This window comes from Schistocerca piceifrons, chromosome X, assembly GCF_021461385.2.
Source record: "Schistocerca piceifrons isolate TAMUIC-IGC-003096 chromosome X, iqSchPice1.1, whole genome shotgun sequence".
In the NCBI taxonomy this organism is placed as follows: domain Eukaryota; kingdom Metazoa; phylum Arthropoda; class Insecta; order Orthoptera; family Acrididae; genus Schistocerca; species Schistocerca piceifrons.
The window spans coordinates 433,344,952-433,370,335 of record NC_060149.1 but is presented as its reverse complement, the minus strand read 5'-3'; the positions used below and the strand labels follow the sequence as shown (position 1 = coordinate 433,370,335).

Below are 25,384 nucleotides of genomic sequence, written 5' to 3'. Positions count from 1 at the left end.
AATCTTATTCTCACATATCTCTGATATTTGACAAAGTGTCTATACATTTCTCTTCATGGCTATGTACAGGAATATGATAATCTTATTAGGCGCAGACTGAAATTTGACTACAGACTAATGCAGACTAACTAATCGGAGGTCTGTATACTCATTATAATACCACGCGCATTCAGGTATCACTGCGCGAGTGTGATCCGCGAGGAGAAAAGGTTCTACATTAGCAGCAATCTCATTGGCTGCATTACATATTAATACACGGATCGGCGGAAGCAGAATTTGGTCCGTCTCTAAGACAGCGCCATCTCGTAGTGCGGAGACAGACGAGCGCTGCGCCTGCGCTGTTGTGCTTAGCGGGGCGCGCTCTGGCGGGACTATGTACACAACATCCCTCCCTTCCGGGGGAAGAAAAAAAGCTTTTGAAGTTTGCTTGAAAAGCCTTTTTTTCTGCTTCCTTGCTTGCCGGCGTGCGTATGTATATGGGTGCGCACATGTTGCTCCCCGTGGCATTCGCTCACAGTCCGCTAGGAAAACCCACTCAAAACCTATGGAACAGGGAACGGGAGAAGCAAAAATTTTGTTACATAATTGCATTTCAACATCGATACATTGGTCATAGCTTAAATCTAATTCTTCCTCGACGTCCATCTTCTCTGGGGATGTCGGCTGTGGACGGCTGGTGTAGTCGGCTGCCCCTGAAGGTGCTGCGTCGGCGTCTGTGGCGGTGGCTGCGTTGGCTGCGGCGGCGGCGGCGGCGGCTGCCGGTGACGGCTTCTGGAATCCTGCGAGCTGCTCGGGGTTGACATCTGCTTCTGAGTCTGCAAAATGAAACAGCCTAGGAGTTCTGCATATATGTGACTGCTGTCTTTGCTGCCTTAATTGATTAATATGGCGAATAACTATGCCGCTTTGCGTTCTTATTCTATACATGACATTTCCAATGCATTCTACAATGATTCCTTGTGTCCAAGTACGCTTTCCTCGACTGTAGACAGTTACGAGGACTTTGTCGTTTACGTGGAATCGTCGTACTTTCAACGTTCGTTGATCATTTTCTGGATGCATTGTGGGTTTTAGGATAGACATCAAAGTCCTGTGTTGTCGCCCATGCAGTTTTTCTGCTGGTGACTGTGCCTCGTGCGGAGTAGCTCTGTATTGTGACAGAAAAATTAATAAGGAAGTCTCTTTGTTGTACTGTTGCACTAACTTTGTCATGTGTGCCTTGAACGTTAGTACAAATCGTTCGGCGAGTCCATTAGCCTCAGGGTGAAATGATGCCGTCCTGTAATGTGCAATTCCGTTCATCTGACAGAATGACTGGAATTCTTGCGACGTAAATTGTGTGCCGTTATCGGTCACTATGGTTTGAGGCAATCCTTCAATGGAAAAGATCTTTGACAACGCTTGAATTGTTGTCGCTGAAGAAGTTGTACGCATTTGTAGTACAAAAGGGAATTCTGAAAATGCATCAATGACAATTAACCAATAAGTTCCAAGAAAAGGACCTGCATAGTCAATATGCAATCTTGACCAAGGTTCTGTTGCCTGTGGCCACGGAAAATATTGTCTTGGCGGAGCGGATTGATGCGTCTGACGTAATTTACAGCTAGAAAGCATTGTTTCAAGATCTTTATCAATGTTCTTCCAGTAGCAATGTTCTCTGGCCATGCGTTTCGTGTGTACTATGCCCCAATGACATTGGTGTAACATTTTTAACACTTTATTCCCGAGAGTTTTGGGTATAACTACTCTTGTTTTTCCCATTTCACTGTGAACTAATATGACGCCTTTGTGCACTGTGAGCGCATGTCTCATATTGGGTTGTTTTGGGGGAGGAGACCAGACAGCGAGCTCATCGGTCCCATCGGATTAGGGAGGATGGGGAAGGAAGTCGGCCGTGCCCTTTGAAAGGAACCATCCCGGCATTTGCCTGGAGCGATTTAGGGAAATCACGGAAAACCTAGATCAGGATGGCTGGACGCGGGATTGAACCGTCGTCCTCCCGAATGCGAGTCCAGTGAGCTAACCACTCTCATGTTCCAATAAGATTTCACTTCTGGCTGAGCTAACATGTTCTTATCGGTTGGCCATTCCGTAAGAATATACTACTTTATCTTTGATAACACTGGATCTTTGGGCACCAACTTAGCTATTAAGGTGGCATTGACGGGGAAATTTTCGACGACGTCCTCATTGATTACGTCTGTCTGAAAACATACGTCCTCTGATTTCTCAAAATGTTTATCTTGACCCGCCGGTAGACGTGAAAGTACATCGGCGTTGGCATGTTTTGCCGTCGATCTATATAAGATCTCGTAGTTGTAATTAGACAGTAGCAATGCCCAACGTCGTAAACGCTGTGCTGTCTTAGTGGATACACTATTATGGCCGGCCAGGGTGGCCGAGCGGTTCTAGGCGCTACAATCTGGAACCGCGTGACCGCTACGGTCGCAGGTTCAAATCCTGCCTCAGGCATGGATGTGTGTGATGTCCTTAGGTTAGTTAGGTTTAAGTAGTTCTAAGTTCTAGGGGACTGATGACCTCAGAAGTTTAGTCCCATAGTGCTCAGAGGCATTTGAACACTATTATGTGGTCCGAATATTGTCACCAATGGCTTACGGTCTGTGAGCAGAATAAATTTTCGTCCGTATATGTAGTCATGAAACTTCTTCACTGCAAGGATAATTGCTAGTGCCTCTTTTTCTACTTGGCTATAGTTTCGTTAACTTGAGTTTAAAGTTTTCGACGCGTATGCAATCGGTCGTTCAATTCCTTGATGTTTATGGGACATGACTGCACCGATCCCGTAATCTGACGAGTCCGCTGCAATAGTGATCAACTTTTGCGGGTCATATGTCGTAAGACATTTTGCGTCTACTAAACTTTGTTTCAGTTCGTCGAATGCGCGTTGGCATTCTTTGGACCAATCCCATCCTCGTCGCCAATGTGGTGTGCATACTGTAAGACCATCGGTACTCACACCATCAGATTATTTGACTTGTCGCTCTAACGAAGTAGGCGAGTGTCAGCATATGTCTCGTGGTCTTATCGTGGCGTGTTTATCTTCTGCTGTTAGGTCAGACGATAGAAATGCCACTTGCACACTTAGAGTAGCAGATTGACGGTGACCAACTTTAAACAGAACTTGATTAATTTTCACACACATTTATTAAAATAATAAAAAGCATAGATGTTACGTAACTTGATTCTGGATGCTGTTTACAATTGACAATCTGAAGTTCCCTTGGGCTTGGTACATAATTCTTATTCTCACATATCTCTGATACTTGACAAAGTGTCTATACATTTCTCTTCATGGCTATGTACAGGGATATGATAATTAGACCGCGGATTTTAGGTAAAAACCTATTTTGTTCCTGAGTCCCTATTTGCATAAAATTTTGTACTTATGCGTTTCATGACTATTTACACTTAATACCGTTAATTCTATAGGACCTAAAAAAGCCCATTTTGACTTTAGTGCCTATTCTTGCCTATTTCGGCTTTAATATCCTAAAAAGTGCCTATTTCATCATATAAGACAGTGGCTCCAAGTTTTTCCACACTATGCGACAGATGGAAAAAAATATTTTCTGCCCAGCGTGCAGCAGGGTGGCTAGTTAATATGCGCTCATGCTTCGTATTTGCCTAACACTTTGGTCTTCTTTTATTTTTTTATATCGCTATCCCTGTTAATACCAAATACTCTTTATAGGTGTTTTATTATTCATATGTAAAAAATAGATCACGGATCTTTAGGTTAAAACCTATTTTTTTTCCTAAGCTCCAATTTGCATATAAGTTGGTACTTCTAAACTGAATACCGTTACTTTTATAGGACCTAAATTTGCGTATTTCGACGTTGACGCCTAATTTTGCCTATTTCGGCATCAAAATCCTAAAAAGTACCTATTTCGTCAATCTAACATAGAGTTCTTGTGTTTTCAAAGATTAGAAAAAGGAAGTAAACTTAGGGCTTTACGTCTGGTCGAAGGCGAAGGTCGTTAGAGACTGTTTACAATTCCTTTGCTTGCCTTACCACCAACAGCACTCGGCACGGTTGAATGGTCATCCATCCAAGTACGCGCCGAGCGCGACAGTGCTTAACTTCGGTGAGCGAATGGGAACCGGTCAAAGATTTGATTTACACATTAGAATCGAACGTGGGAGTACTAAATGTTATATTTGAAAATATTTCGTTCGTATGATTCTGGCCAGCTGTGTATTTTCGCAAAGAAACGGTTTCATGGGCCTTAAGCTGAGCACGGATTAAAAAATCACAATGTTAATCGTAGACGCCCTCTATAGCTAAATTACTGCCCTTCGCGCATTTTCTCGCTGCTGTCTACAGGCAGTCCTATCAAACTACTCTGTTTCGTGAAAGGTATTATACGTGAATTTTCCGGTTCCAAAAATAGTTTGCCAGTAGTGAGGTGTTATCATCTGAAGCACCGGTAGATTCTATTCGCTTGTTCAGAAGGGGCGGCAATGTGTCAGGTGCCATATGCCCAGCAACGAGTACGGTACTTCCCATACCGCTCCCATGCACCGCAGAAAAAAAAACCGGAAAACAGGTCATCGTTCACTTTTTCCCAGCGAAAACAAATCAGTACATTGTGTAGCGACCGATGTGTTAAGTGTTACTGACGTTCTAAGTACAAAATAAATTCTAGTTTCTGTGTGATAATACTACGCCATCCCGAAAACAGCTAGTTCAAAGTCTACTCATATAAGGCAGTGGCTGCAAGATTTTCCGCATTATACAACAGATGGGAAAATTATTTTCTGCCAAGCATGCAACAAGGAGGTTAGTTGATGTTTTCTTTAGACTTCCTATTTTCCTGTCACTTAGGATTCTTTTTTATCGCTATCCTTTAGTAATACGAAATACACTTTATATGCGATTCTAAACTGCATTTCCCTTTTCTCTCGTATTAGGTTTCTAGTGTTAAGAAACCGCACTTAACACAGCATGCAGATGGAATCGCACATAAAGCTAATGTTGAACGAAAGTCAAAATTGAAGCAAACTCTTTTAATCAATAAATCTGGCGAATCCTACGAAAAAAAAAAACAAGTTCTGCAGTGATTTGTGTCATGCACTTGCGGCAGCAAACATCCCCTTTCGGAAACTAGAAAACCCTATTTTCAGAGGTTTTCTTGAGAAGTACTGCCATCAGTATATTCCTGCAGAGTCAACTTTACGTAAGAATTATGTGGATTCAGCTTACAATGCTGCACTGCACAGAATCCGAGAAGATGTTGGAGAACCTTGTATATGGATTTCTGTGGATGAAACTACTGACAGTCTTGGCTGTTACATTGCAAACCTGATTATTGGCAAGCTAGATTCAGATGGTCCATCCAGGGCTCATTTGATTTACTCAAAACAGCTAGCAAAAACTAATCAACAAATAATAGCACAGTTTGTGAACAATGGGCTTAAGGTGCTATACCCAAACTGAGTGGATGAGAATAAGGTGCTTCTGGCCATCACTGATGCTGCTGCATATATGTATGATAGCAGCGTTTCAAATATTAAAAGTATTCTACCCATTGATGCTGCACGTAACTTGTGTAGTGCATGGGACCAACCGCAAGTAAGGCTACCATTTCCTAAAGTAAATAGAGTAATATCTATGGTGAAGAAAATTTTTGTTAAGGCACCATCAAAAACACAGGCACTCAAAGAACAGCTTCCAGATGTCCCATTGACGCCAGAGCCTGTTGTCACCCGCTGGGGCACGTGGCTGATAGCAGCAGAATACTATAGTACGCATCTCTCAGCTGTCCAGAAGGTGGTTGAAAATATACCGGAAGATGCTGCATCCGTAACTGCAGCAGTGGAGTTACTCAAAGATTCTTCTTTAAAACGGGACTTAATCTTACATTAGGGCCCACAACACATTTATGGCAAGAATAATTTCACAATTAGAAGGATCAGGGAGACCTATCTACGACAATATTTCTTTGCTTGAAGAAGTCAAAATGAAAATTAATGAAGCACCAGGTGAAGTAGGAGAAAAATTACGGGCAAAAATGCAAACGGTGTTGCAGAAGAACACTGGCCTGAAGGAGTTGTGCACAGCTGCCGACATACTTAGTGGACAATCCAGCACTCCTGACTGCAGCATTCCTGTCCAACATGTGCCGAAAATGAAGTACGCCCCTGCCACATCTGTTGATACAGAACGTCTTTTTCAGCGTATAAATTGATTCTGACTGACAAGCGCCACAGTTTTTCACTAGAAAACCCAGAAAAGATTTTGGTTATTTATTGTGCAGCCAACTATGGTCAGAATATGTGAAATTACGAATGTATTAATTAAACCATTGCCACATCTTTTTTACGGAGATCTTTTACTTGCAGGAACTCAAAAATATTTGGAGTTATGTTCAGCATTAATATTGTAGATTGCTGTGCTGTGTAACTGTGTAAATATTCATTCTCCTTGTTTTAATGACTACTAAGATGTTCATACTGTCAACACTGTGTATTATAATTTATTTTTATTTTCTCTGCATCATTTTTATTAGAGCCTGTTTTAGGTTTTATATAGCCTAAATGAACTACTGAAGGAACCTATTTTAGGTGCCTAAAACACACTTTTTTACGACCTAAAAATCCGTCGTCTAATGATAATCTTATTAGGCGCAGACTGAAACTTGACTACAGACTAATGCAGACTAATGCAGACTCACTAATCGGAGGTCTGTACACTCGTTATAATACCTCGCGCGTTCAGGTATCACTGCGCGAGTGTGATCCGCGAGGAGAAAAGGTTCTACGTTAGCAGCAATCGTATTGGTTGCGTTACATATTAATACGCGGATCGGCGGAAGCAGAATTTGGTCCGTCTCTAAGACAGCGCCATCTCGTAGTGCGGAGACGGACGAGCGCTGCGCCTGCGCTGTTGTGCTTAGCGGGGTTCGGTCTAGTGGGAAAGTTGTGTACGCGTTGACTATACGGAACTATGTACACAACACTTTGTTACTGCTATGGTGACTACAGGGCTTTCATTTGAATCATCTCCTCGAGCGGCTAATATTCCTAGCCTTGACTCATCAGTCAGTACACTCTCGCACCACCTGTTAATGTTTTGCCTTTACAGATCTGGCGTGACTCATCCCAGTCAGCGCTCACTTTCATTGAAGGTAATAACGGCGCTCGATGCACTGCTATCTTACGTCTATGTATTGGAAATGGAAAAGATATGAAAATAGTTCTCATTTTATACTTCAGGTTTTATTTTCATTTCATTTGATAACTTAACTAGGCATTCACACAAGATTCACAGGTCTTTTGAGAGAACTGAAGATACCCTAGATCGTGATAACAGAGAAAAATTGTGGGTAACATTTCTGCGTCGTGATACTATTAATAATAATGCTTCGGCGGAAATAACTCACCTACTAATCCCTAAATGTGTGGCCAACTCTCACGTCGCCTGTTACCTTCCTATTCCCTATCATCAAATACGAATGGTCGACGTCAGTGGTCGATCCAAAACTCTTTCACTATCATTTATATACAAGTGGTCGACTTCTCTGGTCGATTCAAAACATTTTCACTCTCATTTTAACTGTGGCTGGACTCATCCTAACCTAAAGATGTATGAATTGTAGCGGAAACCTCATCACTGCTTGTAATCACTCGCAGACCATCTACCAACTGTTGCTAATAAATTTTAATCTAATCGTCTCAGGACCACTGCGTATTGTTTTTTCTAATTGTGTCCACTTATTTGGTTTGGCGCCGTCCTCTTCCTCTGTGTCAGCTGCAAGCTAGCTAAATAAAGAAATATAAAAGATTGTTTTCTCCGTATACATGCGTATGTAATTTCCTTGTGTTTCATAACATACATAAAAAGTTTCTGTACGTAGTCTATAGGATGTTCTCGTGCCTGTATGGATGATGATTTTAGGTCTTGTAGCCTGGGTTCTGTACTTGTTTGCACACTTTACGCTGCATATTATCTTTTGGTATTCGTAAGTATAGTTTTATTCAATTAGTACATCTTCTGTTTCAATTGATCCCTTTTTTGTCTCTTTTTATCTTGGTTAGAGAAGAAGGATAGATGACAGAGTTTAGTTCAGAATGATGAATAGGGAAGAACTAACAGCGTGGAAAGAAAGGATGTAAACTGTTAGTTAATTCGCGTGCCTAGTAGGCGTCAGCTACCTAGCAATGCAAAAAGTGCTATTGCCCCCTGAGGTTTGCACTGCGGCGGTCTGCCCGCCAGCCTACCGGCACTTGTCTGTTCCCTGAAAGCGCGTCCAGCTGTTCTAATACATACAGGGGGTTCTTAACCTCATTCTTATTGACATGAATCAGTTTCTACTGTACAGACACTGGAAACGTAAGAACTATTATTTCTACTAAGTCAGATTCACGTAAAGGATCAGTTACATATTGGTTCTTTTCCCAGTAGTGCTGAAAGAACTCTTTATAACTATTGCAGCCACTGCTTTCAAAGTGCCTAGCATCAAATATTTCTGTATTTATACTGTTTTATGTACTTGTGGACCAGTATTGGTTTAAGAAGGTTCCAACGAATTCTTGGTCTGTTTTACATGTGTTACTGGTTCCTGTTCTCCATGGTATTGCGTCCCCTTCAAAACGACTAGATACAAATTTGATTTTCTGCTGTTCTATCATGTTGACAGGTATGATACCCTAAAACTGACGGATGAAAGCAACAGAATGTATACTACCTTTGCTAGAATAGTTACGAAATTTGTAAGCATTGGAATTACTGATTACTTCATTAATATGAACAACACCTCTACGTTTTTCCTAATCAACGAACCTTTCGAGTTACTGCTCATAAGGCATACAAAACGTTGTGTGGAGTGACAAGTCATGGTAAACAATTTGGCGATCCGATGGCAGTGTGTGGGTATGGTGAACGCCCGGTGAACGTCATCTGTCAGCGTGTCTTGTGCCAACAGTAAAATGCGGATGTGTGGTGTTATGGTGTGGTCGTGTTTCTCATGGAGGGGGCTTGCACCCCTTGTTGTTTTGCGTGGAACTATCACAGCACAGCCGGCCGTAGTGGCCGAGCGGTTCTAGGCGCTACAGTCTGGAACCGCGTGACCGCTACGGTCGCAGGTTCGAATCCTGCCTCGGGCATGGATGTGTGTGATGACCTTAGGTTAGTTAGGTTTAAGAAGTTCTCAGTTCTAGGGGACTAATGACCACAGCAGTTAAGTCCCATAGTGCTCAGAACCATTTGAACCATTTTTTATCACAGCACAGGCCTACATTGATATTTTAAGCACCTTCTTGCTTCCCACTGTTGAAGAGCAATTTGTGGATGGCGATTGCATCTTTCAACACGATCGAGCGCTTCTTCATAATGGACGACCTGTGGCTGACTGGTTACACGACAATATCATCCGTGTAATGGGCTGGCCTGCACAAAGTCCTGACCTGAATCCTACAGAACACCTTTGGGATATTTTGGAGCACCGACTTTGTGCCAGACCTCACCGACCGACATTGATACCTCTCCCCAGTGCAGCGCTCCGTGAAGAATGGGCTGCCATTCCCCAAGAAACCTTCCGGCACCTGACTGAACGTATGCCTGCGAGAGTGGAAGCTGTCATCAAGGTTAAGGGTGGGCCAACACCATATTGAATTCCAGCGTTACCGATGGAGGGCGCCACAAACTTGTAAGTCATTTTCAGCCAGGTGTCCGGATACTTTTGATCACATAGTGTATATTACGAATTTCATCTAGCATGCCCTGTAATTGGCTTGCCTCTTCCATTTCATTACCCTGGGGCTGTACTGCCTCTCTACTTCTCAGATTGTACCGCTTTACACTTCCCCCGACATATTGTTATAAAAAATTATTATGAAACAATTTAACAATATTCTTAAAAAATCCCTATGGTTGTCAATATTAGCTTCCTCTTGCTAGCTGTAAAGTGATTAGCGAACACGCTACCTTTCTTCTCCGGTGCGATGCTGCTTCTCGCCGCATTATTTTTGTCGTGTTGGGTGTCTTCAGCCGCCATAGTCGACCACAGACGTCTATCCCTGCCCTTTGCCGCTCTCTGACGTTCGACAGCAGCTGGTGGAGGCGACAGGTGTTATTCCATGGCCGGCCGGTGTGGCCGTGCGGTTAAAGGCGCTTCAGTCTGGAACCGCGTGACCGCTACGGTCGCAGGTTCGAATCCTGCCTCGGGCATGGATGTGTGTGATGTCCTTAGGTTAGTTAGGTTTAATTAGTTCTAAGTTCTAGGCGACTGATGACCTCAGAAGTTGAGTCGCATAGTGCGCAGAGCCATTTGAACCGTTATTCCATGTCATCGGCCTCGCCTGCTGTACGCTGCTCTGCAAACTGCTCCCTGAAACGTTATTTGTGCTAGCAGTGAAATAAAACGTAATCCCTTTGGACCTCACACACACAACGTAATCCCTTTGGACCGCGCACACACTTCTAACCTTGCACTTCGATTTGCGTTTCCGCATTTTCACTTTCATCTACGCGACGCAGATTAATTAGCGGCATTTGTAGATTTTGTTGCCTAACAGTTCAAAGAAACTTACAAAAGTTCAAACAGGATATAATTTCACAGTTCACACAGCGCCGCTTTTTATCTGTTTCACTGTTTATACACTAATGATACGGGCGTTTTATGATAATCATTGAAGTCCATCGTTATCACTATGATTTTCACGTTTCACCAGTTCACAGTTCTCGTTAATGGATAGCAGCCCCTTCTCTAAACACACGTTCCCCACAAGGGATCCCATGTGAATTATGCGTGTTCTTTGGAAGTCAGTTCTGGAAGCTGGAGAGATTGAATAAGAATCCCTAACCGTTCTTACCACCACCTTGTCGTCTTCTAAAGCTGTGACCCAGCGCAGAACACAGCTCGTTAATCGTGGGATCTTCTTCGGCGGAGGCTGCTATGCCGTCATCTAGAACCTGTGGTTGTGCTTTCTATGTGATGCCACTTTCCAAGGTTAGTCTCCGTATCTACAGGGGGCAAGATCAGCAGACTGTGTTTTTTCCAACTAGGGTACAGGGGAACAGTCGCACAGCCATAGACAACATTTTTATTCATTCTTCGTTACCAGATGGGCATTCTGTTAATAAAAGAGTGAATGGTCTTTCATACCATGATGCACAAATTTTAGCACTAAAAGGCTTTTGTACTCAAACAAATGTCACATATAATTACAAACTATGTAGGAAAGTTAATCCAACAGCAACAGAGAGTCTTTAAAACCTCGTCAAGGAACAAGAGTGGCAGGATTTTTATAGTGCCGATAACGTAGATGAAAAATATAATGCCATCCTTAACACATTACTCATGCTCTTTGAGACTTGCTTTCCATTAGACCGTTCTAAACAGGGTACTAGCAGTAAAAGGCAGCCTGGGTGGCTGACTAGTGGGATAAGTGTATCATGTAGAACAAAGCGGGAATTATATCAAAATATTAGCAGTAGTCACAATCACACTACAGTAGCCCATTACAAACAGTACTGTAAGGTGCTTAGAAAGTTATTAGGAAGGCAAAGAGTATGAGAGTATGTGGTACGCAAATAGAATAGCTAATTCGCAGGATAAAATTAAAACCTAATGGTCAGTTGTGAAGGAAGTGTCTGGTGAGCAGCACAACGTCGACGATATAAAGTCAGTTCGTAGCAAAAATATTTCTGTTACTGATAAATCAGATATATGTACAGTATTTAACAATCATTTTCTGAGCATTGCGGGTGAATTAAATAAAAATTTAGTTTCTACAGGGAATCATATAACTCTCTTGGCAAATGCCTTTCGGAGATTGATGTCTGAAATACTCCTCTGTGGTACAGACAAGGGGTAGATTGAGTCAATAATTAAATGACTGAAGACTAAGGACTCACGATTATGATTGAGTGCCTAGCAGAATATTAAAGTACTCTGCTTCACATGTTAGCCCTGTATTTAGCCATATTTGTAATTTTTCCTTTAAGAATGGTCAGTTTCCTGAACGATTAAAGTACTCAGTAGTAAACCTGTTTTATGAAAAGGGAGAAAGAGATAATGTACACAATTTTAGATCTATTTCTACGCCATCAGTGTTTGCTAAAGTTATTGAAATGCTGTGTATCTAAGGATAACTGATCATTTTGTATCACACGATTTGCTATAAAATGCACAGATCGGCTTTAGAAGTCGTTTAAGAACTGAAAATGCTATATTCTCTTTTCTCTCTGAGGTACTGTATGGGTTAAACAAAAAGTGTAGAACGCTAGGCATATTTTTGATTTAACTAAGGCATTTGATTGTGTTGATCACAAAATATTGCTCCAGAAGCCGGACCATTACGGAATATGGGGAGCAGCTCACAGTTGGTTCACCTCTTACTTTAGCAACAGGCAGCGAAGGGTCATTATTCACAGTGTTGAGAATGGCTGTGATGTGGGGTCTGAGTGGGGTATGGTCAAATTTCAGGTGCCACAGGGATCAGTGTTGGGGCCACTCCTGTTCCTCATTTATATAAATGATATTTCCTCTAATATTATGGGTAACTCTAAAATACTTCTGTTTGCTGATGACACTAGCTTCGTAGTAAAGGATATTGTGTGCAACATTGGCTCGGTTTCAAAGAGTGCAGCTCATAACATAAGTGCATGGCGTGTAGAAAATAAACTAACGCTAAATCACAGTAAGACTTAGTTTTTACAGTTTGTAACACACAATTCAATAAGATCTGACGTTTCAATTTCACAGGATGGGCATATGATTATTGAAACCGAACAGTTCATATTTCTAGGTGTTCAGATAGATAGTAAACTGTCATGGAAAGCGCACATTCAGGATCTTGTTCAAAGGTTTAATTCTGCCATTTTTACTATTCGAACGGTATCTGAAGTGAGCGATTGTTCGACACAAAAATTAGTCTACTTTGCTTATTTTCATTCGCTTATACCGTATGGTATTATATTTTGGGTTAACTCTTCCCATTCTAAAAGGATATTTTTGGCTCAGGAACGGGCAGTTCGGGCAATAAGTGGTGTAAGTTCGCGAACCTCTTGTCGACACCTGTTCACGAATCTGGGTATTTTGACATTAGCCTCCCAATATATATATTCCTTACTGTCATTTCTTGTTAACAATATTAGCTTATTCCCAAGAATAATCCGCTTTCACTCAGTTAATACTCGGCAGAAATCAAATCTGCATTTGGATCGGACTTCCCTAACTCTTGTGCAGAAAGGTGTGCAGTATACTAATGTATCCATTTTCAGTAAGCTACCACGAGAATCCGAAATTCTTAGCAGTAATCCACACGCTTTGAAATCGAAACTGATGAGTTTCCTCATGGCTCACCCCTTCTATTCTGTCAAGGAGTTGCTTGAAAAATTAAGCTGATTCTTGTTGTATTGTTGATTGCGTTTACTTAAACTTATGGCTTGACACTTTTAGGGGCCATAAACATTTTATTTTTCTCTGTTATTACATTTATGTTGTAATTTCAAGTACTGACACGTTCCATGTCCTTGGAGATTTGCTCCTCAATTTGGCCCCACGGAACTTGGCGTGTAAATAAATAAATAAATCTGTAGTACTGACAATGACTGTAGGCGACACTTCTCATTACTGTATCCTATTTCGTTATATTTTTAGATATACCGCCTTTTACACTGTCTATTACAACACTCGACATTGCTTTCTTAATAGTACGGTAACTTTTCTGGCAACTTCCGATATAGAGTATGACATGTCCGCCCCAAAACAGAGATACATGTCCGGCTCTGAAGAATGACCGAAACACTCTTACACGTCCGGCCCTCCGAACGACCGAAATCGAATTGCGTGATCAAACCTTCTGAAAGCCCGAAACAGTCTGACTAGCGCAGCCGAAGTAATTAGTCTCCTAAGCGCGCCCAAGTGACCAGAAAGTGTCCGAAGCACTTCAGTTGCAATATCATTATTCTCATGTTTCTCAAAACTGGTGAAACTTAATGATCAAAAACGATAAACTCGTATTGATTTTAACAAGCGAAGTCACACAGTAACTCCGATTCAGTCAACTTTAGCCAAACTGCCCAAGACAGACAACATAGGCCACTTGTACGCAGAACGCTCAATTGCCAACTATACTCGGAAAGTTACGTTGAAGTCGAAACTTCAGCAACTTCGTTAAACAGTTACAATCAAATAAAAGTATATTAGACAGCCAACGGAAGACAGGCTGTCCGGAGTAGCGAGAGCTCAGTCTTGTAACCTACTCGGACCAAAAGGCGCGAGATGACTCCCTCAAGAGCACCCATACAAGCCGAACACAGAACATTCCCGCCCCCACGACAGTGGCCATGGTTAAACGTTCCAATCAGCAACTCGAAAACCGGCGGAAAATTCCATTCAATTGCCGAAGCACTACCATTCCACCAACGGAGATTCTTGGCGCCAATTTCTGCACCGATTTTGCTACGTCACGGAGCTATGCCCTGAGCAAGCCAATCACAGTTACGATTTTGCAGAAAACGCGGGAATTTTCCCGCCAAGACTGCTTGGGAACACAAGTCATTCCCACGCCTCGCTGGTAGCCTGCCAGAAAGTGTTTTCGCTAAGTTTCTGCGAAGTAACGGAATCTCTAGCCCAGCTGCTCCTTCAGGCCCATGCAGGCGTGTCTCCGCCGCTATTATGACAATGTCGGCGTCTGGAAAGCATTCACTCGACTCCCTCACACCTGTCGGCTTAACCCTTTCAAGATCAGCAGAGCCCGCCTGTCACCGGACCACCCGGGTGATGAGAGACACTGCGTGGGAAGTCCGCGTGTGAAGGAATAGCAACTTTTCACCGCATGCAATTAGAGATTAAAATCGAATTACGCAGAGTAAGATAGAGATATGAGAGGGGGCTTCTGCCACCTCTCAACATAATTTGGTTCGCGTTTTGTGCATCATGCCAATAGTACTTGAATTCATATCACGGTCACTAATGTGACTTCGCACAATGTCGTGGAAGCTCCAACAAACGGAGGAAAGGCACGTTTCAAACTGTTGCATTTCTGTAGTTTGCGATATCTGAATCCAGCTGTGCCAATTATTCTTAAGGACGGCTGGCCGGAGTGGCCGAGCGATTCTAGGCGCTTCAGTCTGGAACCACGCGACTGCTACGGTCGCAGGTTCGAATGTTGCCTCGGGCATGATGTGTGTGATGTCCTTAGGTTAGTTAGGTTTAAGTAGTTCTAAGTTCTAGGGGACTGATGACCTCAGAAGTTAAGTCCCATAGTGCTCAGAGCCATTTGAACCATTTTTATCCTCAAAGACGCCAGATGATTTTCCCGTGGCTACAGCAAAACGCTCCACAAGAATTTGTGTTTAACTTTGCCTTTAAACTCTGAACAGTTGTTACAGTGTTCATGATCTTCCTTTTACCACCTATACAAGTCATTCAGGATTAATAATGCTTAATCATAAGCGGTTATTGCCACCTTCATTCAATGGATACATCACCACATTTTTTTTCTTTCTCTGTCAACGTTGCTTTGCCAATATAATTTATTTTCTATAATTATAGAGACATAACGGGGTTTTTCCAAAATACTCATACCAATGGTTCTGTTGACACAGCATAACACTTTGTTTTATGGCCGGTTTCGAAATTTGCTTCACCTTCAAATTGTATTTTTCGTTACGAGAGTGACACGGCAGTAGATAATCTAGGACAGTTCTGCTATGATTTTCTGATGAGCTCACATCATTATGAATCATAGGATTTCTCCACACCCAACCCTGCTCCCTCTGACAAAGGTCAATATACCTACGTATAAAATAGCGATAAATTCAAGTTTTCGCTGGAAATTCAAATTTAAGTGGAAATTCAAAATGGCAGGATATCTAAAAATAGCCCAATTGCCCTAGTGGGTTTCCTATGAAAGCAGGATTTTTGTTCTAAGTATAAATTGGCAGAAAATATAAAAATGTAAGATAATACAGGGCGGCAATTATTGAACTATAGGGAAAAAAGTCACAGCTTCTAAACGGTCTGCGTTAGGACGTTCAAACTGCACGTGATTTGGTTTAGCGATGAAACCCACTTTCATTTGGACGGGTTTGTCAATAAGCAAAATTGGCGCATTTGGGGGACTGAGAACCCGCATTTCGCGATCGAGAAGTCTCTTCATCCTTAATGGGTGACTCTGTGGTGTGCAATGTCCAGTCACGGAATAATCGGTGCGATATTCCTTGATGGCACAGTGACTACCAAACAGTACACGAAGGTTTTAGAAGATGGTTTCATCCCCATTATCCAAAGTGACCCTGATTTCGACACGATGTGGTTGATGCAAGCCGAAGCTTGACCCCATCGAAGCAGGAGAGTGTCTGATGTCCTGGAGGACCACTTTGGGGACCGCATTCTGGCTCTGGGGTACCCAGAGGCCACTGGCATGGGCCGCCATATTCTCCGGATCTGAACACATGCGACTCCTTTTTGTAGGGCTATATTAAAGACAAGATGTACAGCAATAACCCCAAAACCATCGCTGAGTTAAGAACAGCCATTCAAGACATCATCGACAGCATCGATGTTCTGATACTTTAGCGGATCATGCAGAATTTCGCTATTCGTCTGCGCCGTATCACCGTCAATGTTGGCAGGCATATCGAACACGTCGTAACGTAAATCCGCATATATGTAGCAACGTTTAAATGTTGAATAAAGTGTTTGCATGCCGTAGCTTATTACTAATTTGCGTTTTTATATAGTTTAATAATTGTCACCCTGTTCATTGTCATGCTGGCTGAGATGGAATACCAGCCGTGGCTCTATGACATCACAATCCAGCTCAGAAGTGTTGGGCTGTTTATAACAGGGTAGGATTCTGGTATACTGCTACAGAGATGGAGTACTGCCACTAGCTATATGACGTCAAAATCCAGCTCAGACTTGTTGAGTTATTCGTAACAGTGTAGAATTCTGCTATACTGCTCCAGAGCTGGAATACGAGGATACTCTAACTATGATGTCACAATCCAGATCAGACCTGTTGCATATTTATAATAGCGTGGAATTGTGGCATACTAGCTCAGTCTTGAGATACTGGCGTAGCTCTACTATGATGTCAGAATCAGAGATGGCTGACCTGGAATACGAGATTGAACATGACATCCAAGGCATACTGGGGCAGGCTCTATGTTGGCAGAATCCGTGTTCTGGAATAGTGGCCCTGGTTCTATGGCGTTAGACACAAATGACGTTTGTGCATGTCCAGCCCTGTCTGCTGGCCAAAGGATGTCCTACTTGACACGTGTTCCCAAGCTACTATTCACGCAGAGGTGTATGGTCACTACAAATGCTTCTCCAAACTCTAATTTTTGATTGCCTATCTACATTTTTATTTAAACAAACACTGGAGGAAATAAAGTTCTCTTCTCCCCCCCTCTCCACCCTCAACCCTCCCGACATTACAGTTTAAACAATTCTCTCCATCACAGCAGCTATCGAAGTTCAGAATGCTGAGAAAATCCTCTTACCTCCAGTTTAAAATGATGGAAAACCTGCTGACTACCAAACTATAAAGCACTCGCCCTAACTTCAAAAATGATTACCTCACTGATGCAACTTTTATAGCCTCGTGGGGTAGACGTGCGGTCTCAGGCACCTTGCAACGGTTTGCATGGCTCCGCCTGTCAGAGGTTCGAGTCCTCCCTCGGGCATGGGTGTGTGTGTGTTGTCGTTAGCGTAAGTTCATCTAAGTTAGATTAAGTAGTGTGTAAGCCTAGGAACCGATGACCTCAGCAGTTTAGTCCCATAGAACTTACCACAAGTTTCCCACCTTAATAGTTGCCACTGTCATGTTTAGTAGGAACAGGAGAAGTATCCCCTTGCTTCTTTATTAAAACAAACATCACACAGGGGAGGGTATCTGCCACGCGCATCATGAAGTTTTGCATCGCTGTACCGCCGTCAGTCGGCTGACGAACCATGCGTCGCTGAGCTGCCGTTACCCCACCGCCAGAGAACGTGCATCGCTGTGTAACATTCAAGGCTGTCTTCAACCTGTTGACAAGCCCTGGCGCCGAATGCTGCAGTGCGCACATTGGCCTCTTACTCACGGGCGATTTTCATCAGCGCTGCCGAGCAGCGTGCGTCCGTCCCCGCAGTCTTTGTTTTTTGTTGCTCTGCTTAGCAGCACTGCTGCTGCGCGTAATCGGCGCTGCTCACGTCGCTCAGTCGATGGTACGGACTCAGATGAAAAAGTATTGGCTCTGGCTTTGTTGATCAAAAGAAAATTCAGGCGCCAACGTCGTAAACGTAAATACTGGCAAGACCCAATGTGCACCACTCGTACAGTGTGTAAACTTTTAGATGGCAGACCTCTCCCTAGTCCTGAATCGGTAGAAGTCGGTAAACGTCGGGAGGCTTCGGCAAGCACACAGTTTCGACTGCTGCCAACATTACGTAGCTGACTGTGTTGTACAAGGCAGCCATTGTCGTCTGCTTCGTTATTGTTTTGCGCTGTACTGTTCTACGTGTTTTTATTGTGCAGTTGTGCTAAACATTATCAAAATGAGTGAAGAGGCAGTTGCTGGCCCATCTCGGGAGTCGCCAACAACCCCTACCAACCATTGCAATCGGATGAATGGTTTGTGAGCGCATAGTAGACAAACATATATACTATGCGCTCACAAACCATATATATATATATATATATATATATATATATATATATATATATATATATATATATATATGCAGGGTGTTTCAAAAATGACCGGTATATTTGAAACGGCAATAAAAACTAAACGAGCAGCGATAGAAATACACTGTTTGTTGCAATATGCGTGGGACAACAGTACATTTTCAGGCGGACAAACTTTCGAAATTACAGTAGTTACAATTTTCAACAACAGATGGCGCTGCAAGTGATGTGAAAGATATAGAAGACAACGCAGTCCGTGGGTGCGCCATTCTGTACGTCGTCTTTCTGCTGTAAGCGTGTGCTGTTCACAACGTACTAGTGTGCTGTAGACAACATGGTTTATTCCTTAGAACAGAGGATTTTTCTGGTGTTGGAATTCCACTGCCTGGAACCGCTTTTCTTCAGGTATGGCCTTGAAATGAGGTAGCAATGACAAGAGAAATAATCTATCATTATCTTCCTCCATTCATTTTGATTTCTTTTGAACACTTTCTGCAAGTATCCTAAACAATTTCTGCTCTTCTGGAAGCGTCCTTTTGGAGCCTGAGCCTGAGACAGTAGGAGATGGTTCTTGATAAGTGCTTGACTCTTCATTTGTCAGCGGTGGTCTAGCGGTTCTAGGCGCTCAGTCCGGAACCGTGGGACTGCTACGGTCGCAGGTTCGAATCCTGCCTCGGGCATGGATGTGTGTGATGTCCTTAGGTTAGTTAGGTTTAATTAGTTCTAAGTTCTCGGCGACTGATGACCTCAGAAGTTAAGTCACATAGTGCTCAGAGCCATTTGAGCCATTCATTTGTCATATTGTCTGTTTCTTTCTCAACAGGAGGTTTAGTTTCGCATACAGGCGCTAAAAACCAAAGTTGCTTGAATAAAATGTACGGCTTCCTGGCATCTGCCTCTGAACCACTCTTCACATTTTTCTGTTTTTGCAGCTCTCGAGTGTACGAATCTCTTACATTTTTACACCTCTTTTGCAACTGTGCTGCTGAAGTGAAGACATTTCTTTTCTGATTTCAGATATCTTGCATCGGAAATACATTCACAGATCTGCATTACACATATAAATGTGGTGTTTCTACCATCTCAAGCACAGTAAAGGACACTTGTCAAAATACACTGCTGGCCACCGTAAGTACAACACCAAGAAAGACAAGAGGTAGCACAATAGAATTTATTTTGTAGATAACATGTTGACCAAGTATCAAATGATTACGTTTACAGACGTCTATGACATGTGGTTCCTTCCAGAATCAGTAGCCAGAGTAGCCGCCATTGTTGGAGATCACCGCTGCCACACGTTTCGGCATTGAGTCAAAGAGACGTTGGATGTGTTCCTGGGGTACAGCAGCCCAAGCAGCTTCCACACGTTGCCAAAGATCATCTGGTGTGGCAGCTGGGGATGTAATCTGGGTCACTCGTTGAGCAACCATGGACCACATGTTTTCTATCGGCGAAAGATCCGGAGAGCGAGCCGGCCAGGGAAGCAATTCAATCTGGTTATTGACGAAGAACCTTTGGACAATGCGTGCCACGTGTGGTCGCGCATTATCCTGTTGAAATATGGCTGTGGCCGAGCCCTGAAGGTAAAGAAGGACAACTGGCTGCAGCATACCCGGTGCAAGACCAGTGTGGCGGTGCATAATGCAGCTGTCCAGCATCCTCTCTCCACGGTGTCTCCACACTCGAATCCGACCATCGTGGTGCTGCAGACAGAAGCGTGCCTCGTCTGTAAAGACAACGTCATTCCATTCTGCCGTCCACATCTGTCTGTCATCACACCATTGGCGACGGAGACGTCTGTGGTTCTGCGTCAATGGTAGACGAAGCAATGGACGTCTTGCGGACAGACCACTCTGCTGTAAACGGCGTCGAATGGTACGCGCTGACTCTGGATGATGCGTTTCAGACGTAATGTGCTGTGCTATGGTTCGGGATGTCACTGAGTGATCCGTCACTGCCATGCGCACAATTTGCCTATCAGCACGTGCAGTGGTGCACCGAGGTGAATGCGATCGACCACGTCGGTCCGTCGTACCCTCCTGCATCCAGCGGTCACATATCCGCATTACAGTTGTTTGGTTTCGTCCAACACGACTAGCGATTTCTCTGTATGATAATCCACAATCTCGGTAAGCCACTATCCTTCCTCTGTCGAACTCGGATACTTGATCAAACGATGTTCGCTGTTGTCTACGAGGCATAACTGATCGTCTTGTGAAACAACCACAAGGTAAACACACGTGCCGAACGTACACTCGTCGAAATCGCCAAGCCTTAAATGGCGCTATGAGGTGGCGCCACAGGCGCGCGTGATGTGCGTCTGCGCTGAAATTCTAATCAGTTGCATATCTCATCGCTTCAAACCCATGGTGTAAATTTCACTTGATTCGGATACTTCCTTCAGGGTGTTGCATTTACGGTGGCTAGCAGTGTATTTGGAATGCTCTGAAAGAATCTACATTTCCGATGCTTACTGAAGAGGACTGATTGAATATTGCAGAAGGTTTCAAGACAAAAGCAGATTTAGAAAACTGTATAGGGGCAATAGATGGTAGACACATGCGTTTGATTAAGCCGCGACATAGTGGCTCACTTTACTTTAATTACAAACATTTTTTCTCAGTTGTGATATTAGCAGTCTGTGATGCGAATAAGACAAAGAATTTGCCAGTTATCAGAACGATATGTAATTATCACGAGCGAGACGTTTCATAGAGAGTACATTTGGACTACTCAGCAACAAATGGAGAATATTCCATCGTCCACTCAATGTTTCAATTGATTTGGTCTCAGATATAATAAAAGCATGCTGCATATTACATAATTTCGTTCGTCGTAGAGATGGGTATACATTCGAAGACACACTGAACATCGTTGGACTACATGGAGTCGAGGAAGCCCTAATGCCGAGAACAAGGAACAAATCAGCCGCTGTTATCGCAAATGCGAATGCAGATGTAGGTCTAAAGATAAGTGAAGACAAAACTAAATACCTGGTTACTACTAGAATGCCAACAGCAGTAGGTCAGGAAATGTTAAGAGTTGGAGACATGCAGTTTGAAAAAGTGAACACATTTAAGTATCTAGGCGTGGACATCACTTCGAGAAATGAGATTGAATCCGAACTGACGAAGAGATTACGGGCGGGAAATGCGTGCTACTTCTCACGGAATAGATTACTTTCATCACGGATATTGTCTAGGAATTTAAAGATTAGAATATACAAAACTATTATTCTACCAGTTATGCTGTATGGGTGTGAGACTTGGTCTCTCACTGTGCAAAATGAAAAGCCGTTTCGAGTATTTGAAAACAAAATTTTGAGGAAAATTTTCGGAGCAAAAAGGGATGAAATTAGCGGAGAGTGGCGAAAACTGCATAACGAAGAGGTTCACGAACTCTATTCTAGCCCTGACATAATCAGTATTATTAAATCACGTAGGCTGCGATGGGCGGGTCACGTAGCTAGAATGGATGAGGGCAGGGCAGCGCGCAGAGTACTGGTAGGGCACTTAGAGGGAAAACGTCCTGTGGGGAGACCGAGGCGTAGATGGGAGGACAATGTGAAGGCTGATTTGAGGAGCCTAGGTATTAAAGGTGAATGGAAGGAAATAGCCCAAGACAGGGACAGATGGCGAAAATACGTTGCTGCGGTAATGAACTCTCGAGTCCGGTATGACCAGTGAGTGAGTGAGTGAGAATCATCAGAGATAAATTTGTTAAATTCTTTGCAAGTGAAGAAGGTGCACAAAATTTGATCCAGGGACTTCTAATATTTGTACATAATGCTGTAACATATTGTACATATAACTCTAAATACGTGCCTTTTTGGCAGGCCGAGGTGGCCGGGCGGTTCTAGGCACTTCAGTCCGGAACCGCGCGACTGCTACGGTCACAGGTTCGAATCCTAGTTCTAGGGGACTGAAGACCTCAGATGTTAAGTCCCATAGTGCTCAGAGCCATTTGAACCACTTGATGTGCCTTTTGGTTTTTGAAATCTGTTGTTTCATTTGCAAATCCTGGAATAAACAGTTGACACAATTCTTCCCATGCTCTGCGTTTTACAATCCTGTTGCTGTATTCTCTACATCTTGAATCCCAAATAGCAGGACGCATGGTGCAGTGAGAACGACTGATACGCTAATGAAACGCCATGTGTGAAAGGTACCAGGCGTGAAAACGCCGCTGCCAGCAGCGGGCAGCCGCTCGTGCACAGATGGTCGCGCGGTTGCCCCTGCCGCTGGCGTAGGAATCGCCACGTGTGTAAATTGTCCCATCTACTTGCACTATGGAACGCTGACCGCTGCCGCCGCGCTGCTCAGCAGCGCTGCCGGAAATCGCAGGGCCAAATGTGCCGCTACGGCCTCACCTGTTTTCATACAGCCGCAAATCCTCCGCCGGACTGCAACGGCGGCGCGACGCCGCAGAGCGCAGGCCGGGCGAGGCTCACTGCTTCGTCAACGCCGCACCAAACTCCTTGCCACCGAGGAACAGAGTCCGCTGCTCCATACCTCACCGTGCATGTCGTATATGCAACTGATAGACGCTCCAGTGCACCGCCTGGTGCTGTGCACATGGCCGCTTTCACCCCTGAAGTTCGAGTCTGTAGTAACAGGCCCCATGTCATACAGTGAGGAATGCAAGCTGACATCTCTCGCCTTTCGCCCGACACAGCTCGTGTGTCCTTTCACAATCGACGCACTCTAGATGACTGACCAGTACACACTGGGGCAGCTCCATGACGTCAGAATCCGAATTGCTGGGACAAAGGGAAGTAACTTGTCTGTAGGGCTACACTACGTGTGTGTGTGTGTGTGTGTGTGTGTGTGTGTGTGTGAGTGAGTGAGAGAGAGAGAGAGAGAGAGAGAGAGAGAGAGAGAGATACACATCAAAGTTTCACGTCAGTTTTCCGTTGAAACACCGAGAATATTTAGTTGAAATCGTTGCTTATGCTACAAATTAATCAATCTGCCACGGAGATCGAGGAATTTCCATCTCAAACCTAAATCCCCGCCCCCCCCCCCACCCCCCACTTCTGGACATACACATCGACGAATCAAATGTAATTACCCCCTCAGCCAACGACACGTAATTCTTAACATTAGGTGTCTCCATAGAAGACATACATATAACAAATCATAGACTTTTCATGTCAGTTTTATAGTGAAACCAACAAATAACATATAGAAATCATGAAATTTTCATTTAAGGAAGTGTTAATCCCCTTTCCATTTGAAATTTATTTTAACACCGACCATAAGTTCCAACAAATGCTGACACCATAATCGAAGGGCAGTTTCTGATTTGTGCACCATTCCCATTTCTGCTACAGATTCAAAACCATCACATTCCCGTTTCTGCTACAGATACGCCGCGTGGGATTAGCCAAGCGCTCTAAGGCGCTGCAGTCATGGACTGTGCGTCTGGTCCCGGCGGAGTTTCTAATCCTCCCTCGGACATGGGTGTGTGTGTTTGTCCTTAGTATAATTTAGGTTAAGTAGTGTGTAAGCTTAGGGACTGATGACCTTAACAGTTAAGTCCCCTAAGATTTCACACACATTTGAACTTTCTGCTAAAGATACAAAACAACAACAACAACTGGGAAACCGAGAGTGCCACACACATTTTTACCGAATACGGTTGCCGGTTGTTTAATGACCTGTTAATGTTTCCAAGAAATCTAAGTCTTCCATCCCCTTCTTCTGTAGGCGGCCTCTCCCAAGGTGCCCAGACATCATACACTACTCGTCCGGAATGCAACACCATTAACATTCCATTCTAGGGAATCTATTTCCAGCGCCTGACCAGCCGACCAACATTCAGCACACAAGTTCCACTCACTGTAGCTGCAAACTTTCGACAGGCATCACAACGAATCACATCTCACATAAGAATCTTGAAAATAGGAAATATCACGACTCGTACAGAGGCATACAACAGTTTTGCCACCGCTTAAGATACGTTACTTGATGTTTTGCTATGTTTTTACCCAAACTGCAAAGACACAACGATGTTAGACGTCGACAGTCCTAGGAGAAGGCATGAGACCTAAAACCATCGTACAGTATGTTGTAGGATAGACGAGGACAGGAACGTTTATTTATCTAAGAAATCACATCGTGAGATGATCGATACGTCGTGCTCACCAATCGCTGCAAAGTCCAGCACAGCCGAAACTGTTTCATCATGTATGTGCGATAGCTTGGGTGACGCTGTTGGCTACTCCCCCTACTCTAGTGCGTGAGACACGGCAGCCGTCATTCATTGCATCGTATACCTCTGCACCATCCAACGAATGAAGCACATAACGTAATCACATTCCAATGCCCTGACTACTATTCTGCAAAAGCTGTAGGCAAACTCCTAAACAGAAATGGACGTGTGCAGGACAGCAGCGTTTGACGTCAGAACTTACAGTACGCTGCTGTTACTTCGAGAACAGGGACAGAACAGAACATTACATCACAACAATATCACTCTCGCACACCATAAATGTCAAGCCTATCAGAACCTCAGCAAAAACTATAAATGTTATACATAGAGGATCCAACATATGCAGCGGATGGGACCATCTTTTGGGTGAGGACGTGTTGATGATAATTTAACGTCATCCAGCGATTGTTAGGTCCATATATTAAAGTAAAATCAACCGAGCAGTACTGCATTGGTCTACGGGAGACACAAAACTCCTCTCGTCCCTCCTGTATAGGAGTCTGATACAGCTTTCACA

General features: G+C 43.5%; 1 protein-coding gene across 1 annotated transcript; it reads right to left on the bottom strand.

Annotated features, from left to right (window-relative positions):
- Window positions 1-2,102: 2,102 nt before the first annotated feature.
- Window positions 2,103-22,770, bottom strand: LOC124722401. The gene is made up of 4 exons (XM_047247570.1): window positions 22,636-22,770; window positions 19,497-19,661; window positions 19,040-19,114; window positions 2,103-2,204 (listed from the first exon to the last, which is right to left on the bottom strand). The coding sequence occupies exons 1-4, from the start codon at window positions 22,768-22,770 to the stop codon at window positions 2,103-2,105; spliced, it is 477 nt and encodes a 158-aa protein (XP_047103526.1).
- Window positions 22,771-25,384: the final 2,614 nt, after the last annotated feature.